The following is a 15993-nucleotide window of genomic DNA, read 5'->3' as shown; positions in this document are numbered from 1 at the left end:
CTTTGCTTCTTGGCTTTTATGTCTGTTCAAATATATATATATATATAAAGTGTACAGGAGCAGCAGCAGAATGAAGGGTGAAGTGGCAGATGGTTAGCAAAGCAGAAGGCAGCAGGTGCGGGGTAACAGGAGGGACTTGGTGCATGATGGAAACTTACTTTTTCTCTTCGAGCTGGGTCCTGCTGCTGCTGCAGTCATGCTGCCTGATCGGGGTCTCCCTTCAGAGCCCCCTGCTCCCAGAGTCCTTGTCTGGCTGCTTCCCATCTCATTCTGCAACTGGGTCAGGTCATGTTCTGAGAAGGAGCGATCTCGCTTTAGGGGCAGTGGCGAGCTGGTGACCCTCCTCATCTCTGCACTTGGAGACTCCTCTTCCTGCAAAACAGTGAGTCAGTAAAAAGCTGGGAGGAAATACTCTGAATGACAACGCTACAAAGTTACCCCCAAAGTGTTCCTCTTCCTGGGAAAAAGTGAATCAATAACAGACGGAGGAGAAACACTGTAAGTGGAGGAGTGGCCTAGTGGTTAGGGTGGTGGACTCTGGTCCTGGGGAACTGAGGAACTGAGTTTGATTCCCACTTCAGGCACAGGCAGCTCCTTGTGACTCTGGGCAAGTCACTTAACCCTCCATTGCCCCATGTAAGCCGCATTGAGCCTGCCATGAGTGGGAAAGCGCAGGGTACAAATGTAACAAAAATAAAATAGATACTATTGGAGATTCTACATGGAATGTTGCTACTATTGGAGATTCTACGTGGAATGTTGCTACTATTGGAGATTCTACGTGGAATGTTGCTACTATTGGAGATTCTACATGGAATGTTGCTATTCCACTAGCAACATTCCATGTAGAAGGCTGCGCAGGCTTCTGTTTCTGTGAGTCTGACGTCCTGCACGTACGTGCAGGACGTCAGACTCACAGAATCAGAAGCCTGCGCGGCCACATTGGTGATCTGCAAGGGCCGACTTCTACATGGAATGTTGCTAGTGGAATAGCAACATTCCATGTAGAATCTCAAATAGTAGCAACAGTGGAGGAGTGGCCTAGTGGTTAGGGTGGTGGACTTTGGTCCTGAGGAACTGAGTTCAATTCCCACTTCAGGCACAGGCAGCTCCTTGTGACTCTGGGCAAGTCACTTAACCCTCCATTGCCCCATGTAAGCCGCATTGAGCCTGCCATGAGTGGGAAAGCGCAGGGTACAAATGTAACAAAAATAAAATAGATACTATTGGAGATTCTACATGGAATGTTGCTACTCTTTGAGATTCTACATGGAATGTTGCTATTCCACTAGCAACATTCCATGTAGAAGCCTGCGCGGCCACATTGGTGATCTGCAAGGGCCAACTTCTACATGGAATGTTGCTAGTGGGATTCTGGGCAAGTCACTTATCCCTCCATTGCCCCATGTAAGCCGCATTGAGCCTGCCATGATTGGGAAAGCGCAGGGTACAAATGTAACAAAAATAAAATAAAAATAACTGATGAAGCTAGGGGAAGCCAACTATCATTGACAGGCCCCCAGGTTGAGTGGAAATATCATACCACACCCAGCGTGAGGGGAAGAACTGTACCACAGCTCCCCAGGCCCAGAGGAAGCACCATGCCAGCCCCAGGCCAGGGGAAAATGCTGTACCAACCCTAGGCCCAGGGGAAGCACCGTACTATCCAAGTCACCAGCTGTTACTAGTTATTTCTATATTGTTAGACGTTGGCAGCACTGTTCAGATATACAAAGAGAACTACTTTTTAGCTACTTACAGGGCCTGCAGACCTTCGCTATTTTGTACTAGAAGGTCTGCAAGCTTAATTTCAAAGGGAAAAACCACACAGGCTTTTGCTTTGAAAACACGGGCTCATGCTCACATCAGAGTACACACAGGGTTACCATATTTTGTCCCCCAAAAAGAAGGACAAATGCCCTGCCCCCAACCACACACCCCGCCCCGCCCCCTTTCACGCCCTCACTCCACCCCGTCACATTTTCCCCTGCCCCCTGTCACACACCCTGTCACTCCCCCTCCCTTTACCTTACCACTGTCCTGGTGGTCTAGTGACCCCTTAGGGGCAGGAAAGAGGACATGTCCGGGTAAATCCGGACATATGGTAACCCTAAGTACACAGTACCCACATCCTTTCCACCAACATGGAAGCTACAGGGTGACTGAAACCGGTTTCTTTGGTTTCAGCCAAAAAAAAACAAATCTGTGGCTGAAATACACCTCTTGGTTTTGGCCCAGCCCCTCCCACACAGCATGAGCCCCCATTCCCTCCCTCCTTCTCCTCCCACAATGAGCTCCCCCCCCTCCTGGACCCACCTGTAGGTTCCCCCCCAGGTCTACCACAGCATCCCCTGGTGGGGTCCAGAGATTGCGGCAGCAATTTTAGCAGTGGAGAGGACATGGGCAGGAGCCACTCGACTACCAGAAAATGTTCACTAGGCCAGAGGGGGGCTCATTGTGTTCGGGGGTGGGAAGAGGGTGGGAGGTGGGCTTCTAATGTTCGGGGAGAGGGGAACTAGGGGACCCACATAAAGTTTCACAAGGCTGAACATGAAGTCTGGGCCATGTCTGGCACCAAAACTGAAATTCGATTGGCCTTTAATGGAAGCACAGGGATTTTAAACTGAAATCGCCACATGTACTTTCCTGGTTTTATCCACTTCAACTGCAGAGAAACCTGCTCCCTTATGGTACATCCCATACTAATTGTATGCTAAGGGATAACTTGTGGTGAAATACTGAGAATAGGCCTTAAGGAAGTTAAATCAGCCAGTAAGGGATACTTTTATAAAACAGAATACCCCAACAGTGCACAGATTCTCTCCCCTAATATACACTGGCTCCAGAGAAGATATAAGTGTGTGAATGTTCTCTATGCCTGTCCACTGGTATTCTATAAAGAATATGCGAATCAGGGCCATGAAGAGATAAAGCTGGGCCCAGGGCAAACACGGGCTCCACCACCACTCTCCCACCCTCCTAGATGGCTTCTGAAAATATTACCTTTTAAAACAGCAGTTCTTCACCACAGTGGCATAGCTACATGGGGCCACAGGGGCCTAGACACCCCCCCCCCCAAAACAAAATCTGCTCTGGGCCCCTGGTTTGGCTGGTGGGGGTCCCCAACCCCCGCCAGCTGAAGCCTTTGTCCACCACTATGCGGCAGTGCCAGAGACCAGCGCTGGATGAAGGCTTCAGCTGGCAGGGGTTGGGGATCCCCGCCAGCCAAGGTATTTGCAGCGGCGGTGCTGCAGCTGGCGGGGGACCCCCCACCCCCACCCAAGATGTACAGTGGTGGCAGTGGGTGGGGAGCGTCAGGGGAGCGAGGTGGTGGAGGGAGGGCAGCGGTGGGGTGGCAGGGGGGCAGCAGAACAAAATGTGCCCCCCACCTTGAGGTCTGGCTACGCCCCTCCTTCACCGGCAATGAGCATGAGCAGTCAGCAACTGATACACACTGCTTCCGTCGGCCCCACAGCCTTCCCTCTCATGTGTTCCCGCCTAGGTGGAAACAGGAAGTTGAATCACGGGGGAGGCGGTGCAGCTGGCGCAAGCAGTTTGTATCAGTCGCTGGCAGCTCATGTTTGACTGTTTTAAAAGGTATGCAGGAGGCCTTGAGTTTTACAAAAACAAAATTATTTTGAATCGATTTGCCCAAAACAAATCTGAGAATCGATTTGAATCCCAAATTGGACAGCACTAGCGCCAGGCCTGGAGAATCATGATCCCCCCTGGTGTATCACATCACAGCTCTGTCCAAACAACGCCCCTGGGAACCCAGATTGTACAAGTGCCTGTATATATCTACACTTTATACACCCTCACTTACCATAATGTTCCATCTTATATACAAAATAAATAGACTTTACATGAACTAGACAAAACCGACCTCTTGTCACTTGACCGTTTAACCTCACTGCTATTAAAGAAAGCTACACAATACGCACTACCAATCTATCTCCTAAATTGAAAATGACCTAACTTATGTTAAAACTCACTTGGAGGGGCATAATCGAACAGAAACGCCTATCTCCATGGGCGTTTATCTCCGAGAACGGGTCCGTGAAGGGGCGGACCCAAGCTTATTTTCGAAAAAATTAGACGTCCATGTTTTATTCGCCAAGTTGTGAGCTGGGCGTTTTTGCTTTTCAGCGATAATGGACAATGAAATCGCCCAGCTCAAAAACGAATAAATCCAAGGCATTTGTTCGTGGGAGGGGCCAGGAGTCGTAGTGCACTGGTCCCCCTAACATGCCAGGACACCAACCAGGCACCCTAGGGGGCACTTTTACAAAAACAAAACAAAAGGTAAAAGAGCTCCCAGGTGCATAGCACCCTTCCCTTGTGTGTAGAGCCCCCCAAATCCCCCTCAAAACCCACTGCCCACAAGTCTACACCATTACTATAGCCCTAAGGAGTGAAGGGGGGCACCTACATGTGGGTACAGTGGGTTCGGGGGGGGTTGGACGACTAAGCATTAAGCAGCACAATTGTAACAGGTAGGGGGGGGATGGGCCTGGGTCCACCTGCCTGAAGTCCACTGCACCCCCTAACAACTGCTCCAGGGACCTGCATACTGCTGCCAGGGAGGTGGGTATGACATTTGAGGGTGAAAATAAAAAGTTGTGAAACATCATTTTTTGAGGTGGGAGGGGGTTATGACCACTGGGGGAGTCAGGGGAGGTCATCCCCGATTCCCTCCAGTGGTCATCTGGTCATTTAGGGCACTTTTTGGGGCCTTATTCGTGAAAAAACAGGGTCCAGGAAAAGTGCCCTAAATTCTAGCTAAAAACGCATACTTTTGTCCCATTATCTGTGAAATGCGCCCATCTCTGTTCGGCAGATAACCACGCCCCAGTTCCGCCTTCGCCACACCTCTGACACGCCCCCATCAACTTTGTCCGCATCCGCGACGGAGTGCAGTTGAAAACGTCCAAAATCGGCTTTCGATTATACCGCTTTATTCGTTTTTGTGAGATAAACGCCCATCTCCCGATTTAGGTCGGAACTTGGGCGTTTTTCTCGTTCGATTATAAGCTGGTTGATCACTTAGAAACCTCTATGCAATGCCATAATGCATTCCTCTGTACCATGTATGTATGCACCTTAATGCAAAATCATGTGTATGTAATACCAAAATGTACTCTTTTTTACCATATATGCATGCACCTAAATGTAATACCATTTGAAATCCTGTACCCGGAAATGGCGATCGCCATCACGGCATAATGTAAGCCACATTGAGCCTGCAAATAGGTGGGAAAATGTGGGATACAAAGGCTACAAATAAATAAATAGAAGAAACCTTTACATGTAGAAACTGCTTTCTACTATTACCTCCTAAATGCTCCACAAAGTCAACGGAGCTTGACTCAGTGACCGACACACACGAGGAGTAGATAACGAACTCACTGTTCAGTGCCTCTGTTGCAGCAGGAGAGAGCAGGCACTTCTCCTGGGGACAAATTACGTTTTCACTGCTGCGCTGAGAAGAAACGGGCTCTTACCTCAGAAATGTTCATCTCCTCCATTTCCGCCAGCGTCGGTGCTTTTAGCAGTACCCGAGGCCTCTGGCGCTGAGTGCTGAGCTCTGGAATGGACAGGTTAATGCAGGAGGTGGATTTTACATCAGCAGAACAGGCACTGATGATGCAGGGCAATGACCCGAAGGCTGAAAGGCAAGAAAACCAGGCTTAAGGGTAATATCGCCATGAGCTCCTTGTCTCTGTGCTGAAGTATCCCTAATTCACCGCAGACCTACCTAGAAGCGTATTGAGAGCTCAACACAAGTCACTCCAGCCTGGAGATAAAAATTTGGGGGGTGGGTTTGGATTCTGCACTCTCTTTTGAGAAACATGCATCTTTATTATAAAAAAAAAGTGTTCAGGCTATAATCTTAAATCAACTAGATTATTGTAATGTGTTGTTTATTTATTAATTAATTTATTGAGATTTCTTAACTGCCTTTATGAAGAGATTCATCCAAGGCAATGTACAGTAGTAGGTACAGTTTAACATAAAACTGATCATTTTATTAACAGCATAACAATAGTAAAATAACAAAGAATAAACATAAATACAATTAATGAGATAAACTTGAAAACAGTAAATTGAAACCTAATAGAACCACCGTGAAACAGTATCAAAAATATACACATTTAACAGCAGTGGAATTCAAATACCAAAGATGTGATACAATGTAGCATAATACTAATGATACACCTAATAAGCATTAGAACATTCAACTAACATAGACATACTACTACTACTTGACATTTCTAAAGCGCTACTAGGGTTACGCAGCGCTGTACAATTTAACATAGAAGGACAGTCCCTGCTCAAAGGAGCTTACAATCTAAAGGACAAATGTACAGTCAGTCAAATAAGGGCATGGAATGTTGCTAGTGGAATAGCAACATTCCATGTAGAATCACCAATAGTAGCAACATTCCATGTAGAAGTCGGCCCTTGCAGATCACCAATGTGGCCGCGCAGGCTTCTGCTTCTGTGAGTCTGACGTCCTGCACGTACGTGCAGGACGTCAGACTCACAGAAACAGAAGCCTGCACAGCCTTCTACATGGAATGTTGCTAGTGGAATAGCAACATTCCATGTAGAATCTCCAATAGTAGCAACATTCCATGTAGAATCTCCAATAGTAGCAACGTTCCATGCTACCAAGCCCAGGGCAAGCAGTGGCTTCCCCCCCCCCCCCCCCCCCATACCTACTACTACTACTTGACATTTCTAAAGCGCTCCTAGGGTTACGCAGCGCTGTACAATTTAACATAGAAGGACAGTCCCTGCTCAAAGGAGCTTACAATCTAAAGGACAAATGTACAGTCAGTCAAATTGGGGCAGTCTAGATTTCCTGGATAGAGGTACAATGGTTAGGTGCCGAAAGCAACATTGAAGAGGTGGGCTTTGAGCAAAGATTTGAAGATGGGTAGGGAGGGGGCTTGGCGTAAGGGCTCAGGAAGTTTATTCCAAGCATAGGGTGAGGTGAGGCAGAATGAGCGGAGCCTGGAGATGACAGTGGTGGAGAAGGGTAATGAGAGGAGGGATTTGTCCTGTGAGCGGAGGTTACGGGCGGGAACGTAAGGGGAGATGAGGGTAGAGAGGTAGTGAGGGGCAGCAGACTGAGTGCATTTGTAGGTAAGAAGGAGAAGCTTGAACTGATTGGAAGCCAGTGAAGTGACCTGAGAAGAGGGGCGATATGAGTATATCGGTTCAGGCGGAATATAAGACGTGCAGCAGAGTTCTGAACAGATTAAAGGGGGGATAGAACATTCAACTAACATAGACATGATGCTAAAGATTTTCTACAATACGGCTTACCGTATAGCTGAGGGATCAAGAGTGGATATATGATGGAAACAAGATGGAGGTTGTATGCAAGCTCATTTGAGAAGGTTACAGACGCTGCAAAATATAGCAATCAGGATGGTGTATGCTGCAGAGAAGTTTGATGGGACAACCTCGCTTCTGATCAAAGCTCATTGGTTGCCAATCCAAGCTAGAATTTGTTTTTAAGATCTGTACAACTATTTTAAAGATATTGCATTCCCAGGGTCCCACAGTTCCTAGAAAGCACCCACAGACCCCAAAAAATACAAACTACTAGGATTCTTATTCAGTCCAAGACATCAAAGCTAATAAACTAATCACAGAAATAGAACAGTGAACAATATAAAACAGGTGGAAAAACAACGTGTAATTAAACTCTGGAATTCGTTGCCAGAGAATGTGGTAAAGGCGGTTAGCTTAGCGGAGTTTTAAAAAGGTTTGGATGGCTTCCTAAAGGAAAAGTCCATAGACCGTTATTAAATGGACTTGGGGAAAATCCACTATTTCTGGGATAAGCAGTATAAAATGTTTTGTACATTTTTGGGATCTTGCCGGGTATTTGTGACCTGGATTGGCCACTGTTGGAAACAGGATGCTGGGCTTGATGGACCTTGGGTCTTTCCCAGTATGGCAATACTTATGTACCTATGTACTAACAGGCAATAACAGGTAATTGAATAAGGATCAATATTAAAACTATCTAAACACTTTGTCACTACCTGGGTAGCACCCGGGGAGTTTCAAGAAAACAGCTGCTCACAGTTCCTGAACAGGACCTCAGAGCAGGGATGTTTACCCTCTGCACTTCCTATCTGAGACTGGGGAAAATCCAGTACCTCCTGGCTAGATTTGAATTCCAGGGCCAATCAGAGCCCAGAGCATCAACTTTTAAAGTATATGTCCAATGGCACTGCAGGTTGCCTTTCTACAGGGCTAAACTGAAAAGAAAACAGCTTTCTCTACAGCAGCTTTAAAACACAGAACAAACACCACCTGCTGGCCAAACAAGAGAAATACACTGCATGAAAATATTACAATTCACAGGCTTGAAAACCCCAATCTGCTTCTTGCTGGCCTCCCACTTAGTCACCTCTCCCCTCTCCAGTCGGTTCAAAACTCTGCTGCCCGTCTCATCTTCCGCCAGGGTCGCTTTACTCATACTACCCCTCTCCTCAAGTCGCTTCACTGGCTTCCTATCCGTTTTCGCATCCTGTTCAAACTTCTTCTACTAACCTATAAATGTACTCACTCTGCTGCTCCCCAGTATCTCTCCACACTCGTCCTTCCCTACACCCCTTCCCGTGCACTCCGCTCCATGGATAAATCCTTCTTATCTGTTCCCTTCTCCACTACTGCCAACTCCAGACTTGGCGCCTTCTGTCTCGCTGCACCCTACGCCTGGAATAAACTTCCTGAGCCCCTACGTCTTGCCCCATCCTTGGCCACCTTTAAATCTAGACTGAAAGCCCACCTCTTTAACATTGCTTTTGGCTCGTAACCACTTGTAACCACTCGCCTCCACCTACCCTGCTCTCCTCCTTCCTGTACACATTAATTGATTTGATTTGCTTACTTTATTTATTTTTTGTCTATTAGATTGTAAGCTCTTTGAGCAGGGACTGTCTTTCTTCTATGTTTGTGCAGCGCTGCATATGCCTTGTAGTGCTATAGAAATGCTAAATAGTAGTAGTAGTAGTACTGTTTTGCCACAGAGACTTATGCAAATTCCTGGAGACTTGGCTTCCTACCACACTGTCTTATCTTTAAAATCGAGCATGGGAGCAATGTGGGAAGCCAGAGGGGCGAAAGGATCTTTGAAATGGAAAAGGAACTTGCAAATTTGGACCCCGTATGTCCTTAGTTTGAGCCCTCGTGGATGTATCCTGCTTCTTAACTGATTGTAGTCTCAGAAAAGGGGATATGTTGGAGCTCCTGTGTTTAATCTCGAGCAGCAAGAGATTTCCTGGGGGGGTGGGGAGCCCGCCTGGACTAAGAAGGGGAGGGATGTGTAGAGGGGAAGGAAGGGAAGGAGAAAGGGGTTAGGTGGGAGGGAACGTGGGGGGAAGGTCTTACAGGATGGGGGGAAGATGTCAAAATCCTGGTGACAAAATGCATTGTATTGTAATTTGTGGAATTATCCTGTGATACCAAGGTATTGTTTGTTAAGTTTTGCCAATCAGTAAAAAAGGTGAAATCTAAAATCGAGCATGGTACTGGAAGATTGGAGGGTGGCCAATGTAACGCCGATTTTTTAAAAAGGTTCCAGAGGAGATCCAGGAAATTATAGACTGGTGAGCCTGACGTTGGTGCCGGTCAAAATGGTAGAGACTATACAGCGATCCGGTTTAGGATGGGCTGGAGAGAGCTTCAACAGAAACTCCAATTATTTGAAATGTCAGCACATTGCCGGCCTGACTTTTACAGTCTGTGTCCAATAGTTGGCCAGCAAAGAAATAGTGTGATCAGCGAGGTTCTCCCATGAAAAAAACAGAAGGACGAGGAAAATAATAAATAAAATGTTTTATTCTTCAGGACCTGACACAGCACTGTGTTTCGGCGTAAAGCCTACACCAGGGGTCTGTACACAAGATTGCTGGAGGATACAGGAATATCTGGATGACAGTCTTGTAAAAGACTCGATCCAAAACTAGAATAGTCAGCTTGTAACACTGAGACACCAAGCTGGTATTTTCAGACGTAGTGGAATATGGTCTTCCAATAGTTGGAACATAAGGGCAGAGCCAGGCGGACTTCTATGGTCTATGTCCCAGAAACACCAAAGAAAGACCATGATTAAGTATATAAAATCACATTCGTTGTTGATTTAATCTTAAGATTGATAACGAATGTGACCGTTGGGCAGATTGGATGGACCGTTCAGGTCTTTATCTGCCGTCACTTACTATGTTACTATGTAATCATTGGTTATTGAATTACCCTCCATCCAAATGGTCATGGAGAAACAAGCTCCATAAATTAATGTTATGGGAGTCACAGGAGGCCCATTTATCGCCAAACAGGCAAAAGAGATTTCTCTCCATATGGGATGCCTATCGTCAGAAGAGATCTCCAACAGCCTGTAGTCGGGTCTTGAACCGATTGTCATTGGTTCATTAATAGACATTTTTGTCCCATAGGTCTCAGGCATTGGGGGGGGGGGGGGGGGGAGGGTGTTTCCTGTGGGAACAGGTTTGTTTTTCAATTGTAGGGCAGTTTGGGGTACTAAAGAACCAAGGCCCCAACTGCAGTAACTTGTTTTTTCTTTTTTGTACAATTCAAATTGCTGTATTCTTTGGAAGTCACTAAGCTTAGGGGGTGTTGGTATATCATTGTTCTTTATTGTTATGTGTTGAAACTTTATGTAGATTAGATTAACCCCTTCCAGCCCCATACTGAGACCTCCATTCAAGCTCTGCCAAAATGCCTAACCCTCATACAGTAACAGCAGCTTGACAGGAGATTTAAATAGCCAGGAGCCTCTCCTGGCCTTTGAAATTGTTTCCTAAAGTGACTGACTGGGTTAAAAACTGGTGAAGTGGGAGGAGACAGAGGGTAGTGGTAAATGGAGTTTGCTATGAGGAAAGGAATGTTATCAGTGGTGTACCACAGGGTTCGGGCCTCGAGTCGGGCCGTCTCTTTTTAATATTTTTGTGAGCGATATTATGGAAGGGCTGTCTGGTAAGGTTTGTCCTTTTGCGAATAATACCAGACGCTGTAGTAGGGTGGACACCCTGGAGGGTGTGGATGGCATGAGGAGGGATCTAGCGAAGCTTGAAGAATGGTCCAAAAATTGGCAACTAAGATTTAATGCTAAGAAATGCTTCTGTGTACAAAAGAAGAGCGGGACTTGGGGGTGATTGCGTCCGAAGACCTCAAGGTGGCCATGCAGGTAGACAAGGCGACACTCAAAGCCAGAAGGATGCTCGGGTGCATAAGGAGAGGGATGACCAGCAAGAAAAAAGAGGTGATAGTACCCTTGTATAAGCCTCTGATGCCCCATTTAGAATACTCTGTGCAAAGGAAGAGCGGGACTTGGGGGTGTTTGCGTCCGTAGACCTCAAGGTGGCCATGCAGGTAGACAAGACGACAGTCAAAGCCAGAAGGATGCTCGGGTGCATAAGGAGAGGGATGATCAGCAGGAAAAAAGAGGTGATAGTACCCTTGGATAAGCCTCTGATGAGGCCCTATTTAGAATACTCTGTGCGATTCTGGAGACCACACTTACGAAAAGGATGGAGTCGGTCCAGAGGGCGGCTACAAAACCTGTAAGCTGTCTTGGTCATAAAACATATAGGAACAGGCTCATGAACCTCTCAACATGTATACGCTGGAAGAGAGGTGGGAGAGAGGGGATATGATAGAGACGTTTAAATACATCAGTGACATTAATGTTAGGAGGTGAGCCTTTTTCAAATGAAGGAAACCTCTGGAATGAGTGGGCATAGGATGAAGTTAAGAGGAAACAGGCTTAGGAGGAATCTAAGAAATACTCTTTCATGGAAAGGGTGGTGGATGCATGGAATGGCCTCCCGGTGGAGGTCGTGGAAACAAGGACTATGTCAGAATTTAGGAAGACATGGGACAGACGTGGGATCTCTTAGGAAAAGGAGGAGTTAGTGGTTACTGAGGATGGGCAGACTGGTTGGGCCATTTGGCCCTTATCTGCTGTCATGTTTCTATGTTTCTATCAGGCTCTTGATTACCAGTGTTTCTTAGCAACTCACACGAGGCAGAAGATTTTGTGTAAGTATTCAGGATATATTTGATTGTAAACTGATTGATTTATGCATTCATTTTGAGGATTCTATGCTTTGCACTGTTATACTTGTTTGCAAATCACTTTCAGGTAATTGGGTGGAGGAGTGGCCTAGTGGTTAGGGTGGTGGACTTTGGTCCTGGGGAACTGAGGAACTGAGTTTGATTCCCACTTCAGGCACAGGCAGCTCCTTGTGACTCCGGACAAGTCACTTAACCCTCCTTTGCCCCATGTAAGCTACATTGAGCCTGCCTTGAGTGGGAAAGCACAGGGTACAAATGTAACAAAAAAAAAAGTGATTCATAAATCCAATAAATTAAGTGCATGACATTTTCCAGTATTGAGACCTACACACTGCTTTGCCAGTGCACCTCTCGCCTGCTCTGTAATGCAGCCTCACCCATGGCTCTGTCAGTTCACTTCTCACCCGTCCTATGGTGCCCCCTGCTATTCCGGTCCAGGATACTGGGCTAGATGGACCATTGGTCTGACCCAGTATGGCTATTCTTACGTTTCGTTATGTTCTTATCACACTTCACTCTCTTTATTTTGCGTTGGATTAGTCCAGCCGAGTTCATTATAAAAACAACTGTGAATTTCCATAAGACTGCACATTTCACAAAATGTCTAGTCCCCCTGCTCACGTCTCTGCTGGTGGGGGTTGGAAAATGTGCCTCTCATGTTCTCTCTCAGTCTCATTACCTTTCTGGCCTGTTTGTTGCTTCTCTACAGGCCGAAGCTTCCGTTCTTGTCTGATTTCCTCCAGGATCTTTTCATGCAGGCTGCTTTGCTTGGCAGCCATAGGTCTCAGGCTCCTTTCTGACACCTTCCACCATGCAGAGGGAGGAAGAGAAAGGATTAAAACCAGGAGACGTACTTGTGCGTCAGTCTGTGTACAAAAGACCGTCAGCCCACTAGCGACAGAGAAAATACAGTACCTAGGTCTAATATATAAACCACTTTGGTTGGGTATCATAGAAAGGCAGAATATCAGACAAAGAAAGAAAGAAAAGAAAAGAAAAGGTGTCAGTTTGTGCACATATGGGTGTGCAAGAGAGAAAGAAAGTGGACAATTTTCTCTGTCGTTTACCTGGCTAAAGAGACCTGCCTGAAAACTGGCCTCTGCAGTGGCTGTGTGAACTATTACAAACCTTGAGATGAAGCTTTTGATGTGGCCACAAGAGTCTTCCCCACACCCACATTACCTGCCCTGCTGCTCCTGAGGGCTAGATGCTCTAAGCTTTCCGAGCCAGCAACTGGGTTTTAAACTGGTTTTAGCCAGTCTAGCGCACAAGTAGTAAACCAGGGACATGCACAAAAGGGCATTTTCCTGTCACAGTAGCAGCTAACGAAAACGGAATGCAAATGATCCAAAGGCTATTATAATGAGCTGCACTACCATTGCAAGGATATTATAATGAGATACACTACAGTTTTATGATCCCCTTACCATGGAAAACCTAACGGGAGGTCTACACCTCTCGTTGGGGCAAATCAGAAGACAAATTGTCGTCAGGGACGTCCTTTTTGGATGTCCTTCACCTGAATCCCCCCCCCCCCCCCACACTCCAAAGACGTTCTTTTTAGACGTCCTTCACTTAATAAAAAAAACCCTCTAAAAAGACGTTCTTTTTACAGGCTACAAGCTAATCTACAGTTCAGAGGCAAGAGAATAGAAACTAACCTGACGATACGGAGGAGCCTGACAAGCTGGTGTTACTGAACGCTGCCATGTCTGTCTCTTTCTTATGTGAACCTTCCAGCCCAGGAAAGCTGCTTTTTATTTTCTTTCAGCCTGGCACAAAGGCAAGCGATGCTTAAGCAGTTTGCAGCTTGCGCCCCCCCCCCCTCCCAGGATCGGGATGTGCGAGGATGCAAATCAAAACTTTTTGGACGTCCCTCCCTCCAGGTCTCTCTCAGCCAATCACAGCGCGTTTAACAGCTAAACGCGCCGTGATTGGCTGAGAGAGACCTGGAGGGAGGGGCGTCCAAAAAGTTTTGATTTGCATCCTTGCACGTGGGGGGCGCAAGCTGAAAACAACCTTAAGCTCTGTGTCTCTCTCCTGCTTCTCGCTGCTCGGCCAAAGGGATTCCCGGGAAGTTAGTGAAGGACGTCCATAAAGGACATCCTGGGTTGCTCGGCAGAGACATCCTTTTTTTTAAAGTGAAGGACGTCCATAAAGGGCGTCCTTGACATGCGCAGAGCAGCCAGCATAACGCTTGGCTGCTCTGCGCATGCTCGACCGGCCGACTGGCCGACTGTTTTCAGAGGTTATTAGAGAATGCAAGTGAGCTACAACAAACAGCTCATTTGCATTCCGTTTCCTTGATGCATGGCCGTTCCCTTCCGATTCATTATGGAATCGGTAAGGGAAGGGCTCTTCCGAGGACCTTAGTGCATCTGGCCCTGAGATACATGCGTTCTTTTCCCCTTTTTCTTTCCTTGGTGAGGGGAAGTTTGCTGCGTTCATGAGTTCAGCGCAATAATTGCCAAAAATTAGCTCCTATGGACTTGGACAACAGAATATCTGGCTAAATGTTATCTGCTTAATATTGGGAGGGGCTGGCAGTTTTGCAGGGTGAGGCTAAAAGGTAAGAGGATACCTGAAGTATTCAGCGCTATCAGCCTACCTTTATTGCATTAAGTAGCCCATATAAATAGCAGGTCTAATTTAAATGAATAACTGTATTTTCAGCCATATGACTGAAATGAATAACTCCTGCAAATCTGGCTAGTTTCACTGTAATCAGATGTATCACTGCTGAATATCATCCCCTATATGCATAGGGGTTTTATTTAATTGTGTACCTGCTGACCTGCTAAGCAAATACCCATGGGCTTTACACCAGGGTTATGACCCTAGAAAGTCACATCAGACTGCACTGCTTCAGCTACAAACATGCATTAATGCTGTAAGACACATCACTGCACATGAATGCAAGTTAATCTCATTTAACACAAGCCCCAGCTCTGTCAGCAGGGCTATTGATCAACATGCTTAAATGCATTATCACAGGTTATAAAATGAGATTTTTAGATTACAAGCCCTCCAGGGACAGGAAAATGCCTACTGCACCTGAATGTAACACAGCTTGAGCTAAATCCAAAGAAACAAATTAATGCCAAAAATCATAATCAGAGAAATCAAAACAGTGTACCGGTTTTAATGGAGGTCGTGACCTTATGAAATCCAAATGACCTGATGAGCGTCTTTCTTCACCTTGGGGGGGATGTCGCCGTCCACCTGAGGAGGAGGAAAGGAAGAGAATTTCATGCAGAGTAATGATGATGTCACCAGTGGTAATGATGTCACTGTCAACGCGGGAGCCCAGCAAAGTGGCACCGCCGGCAATGATTGACTTAAAAATTTCTATTCCGCATCATCTAAAATGCCATCAGATGAGGCAACAAGTGGCAGTGGAACACCTTTTGGGCTGGAGGAGTCAAACAAACCAGTCTCTCACCCTCCTGATCCTGTGTTGTGGAAAAACACAGGTGGGGCTGCGGCCCACCCCATTCCACAACCAATGGATGCAACACAAACCCTACAAAGACGCTTAAGGAGCTCATAACGTACACACTGGAGGAAAGAAGGGAAATGCGGCATATTCCAGCAAGATTCAAACACTGGACCAGCTGTAATCAACTATAGGAAGGCGTCATTTTCCATGGAAAGATCATTTGAAACACAAGAGGTCATAAAGCTGGAGGGACGAAGAATCAGGAGAAAGATGAGGAAATGCTTCTTCACAGAAAGGGCAAGAGATAGTTGGCCTGCATAGCCGCCAGTACATCCATCGAGCCTATCACACACAGATACACACCTGACACATGTAGAAGGGACAATTCTGTACCTGCGGCCTCCACTTAGTTGGCCCAAGGCTGCACAGTA

General features: G+C 46.5%; 1 protein-coding gene across 1 annotated transcript in view; it reads right to left on the bottom strand.

Moving 5' to 3' along the window:
* LOC115470969 (protein spire homolog 2-like) overlaps window positions 1-15993 on the bottom strand; it is a 101784-nt gene that overhangs the window by 43488 nt on the left and 42303 nt on the right. Inside the window, 5 exon segments of the mRNA XM_030204617.1 lie at window positions 159-372; window positions 5505-5668; window positions 12803-12926; window positions 15260-15297; window positions 15300-15345. Of these exon segments, the coding sequence (XP_030060477.1) occupies window positions 159-372; window positions 5505-5668; window positions 12803-12926; window positions 15260-15297; window positions 15300-15345 (586 nt within the window).

The sequence above is a fragment of the Microcaecilia unicolor genome, chromosome 5 (genome assembly GCF_901765095.1).
Source record: "Microcaecilia unicolor chromosome 5, aMicUni1.1, whole genome shotgun sequence".
Lineage (NCBI taxonomy): Eukaryota > Metazoa > Chordata > Amphibia > Gymnophiona > Siphonopidae > Microcaecilia > Microcaecilia unicolor.
Note: the sequence above shows the minus strand (reverse complement) of the source record. Positions and strands in the feature narration are given on the sequence as shown.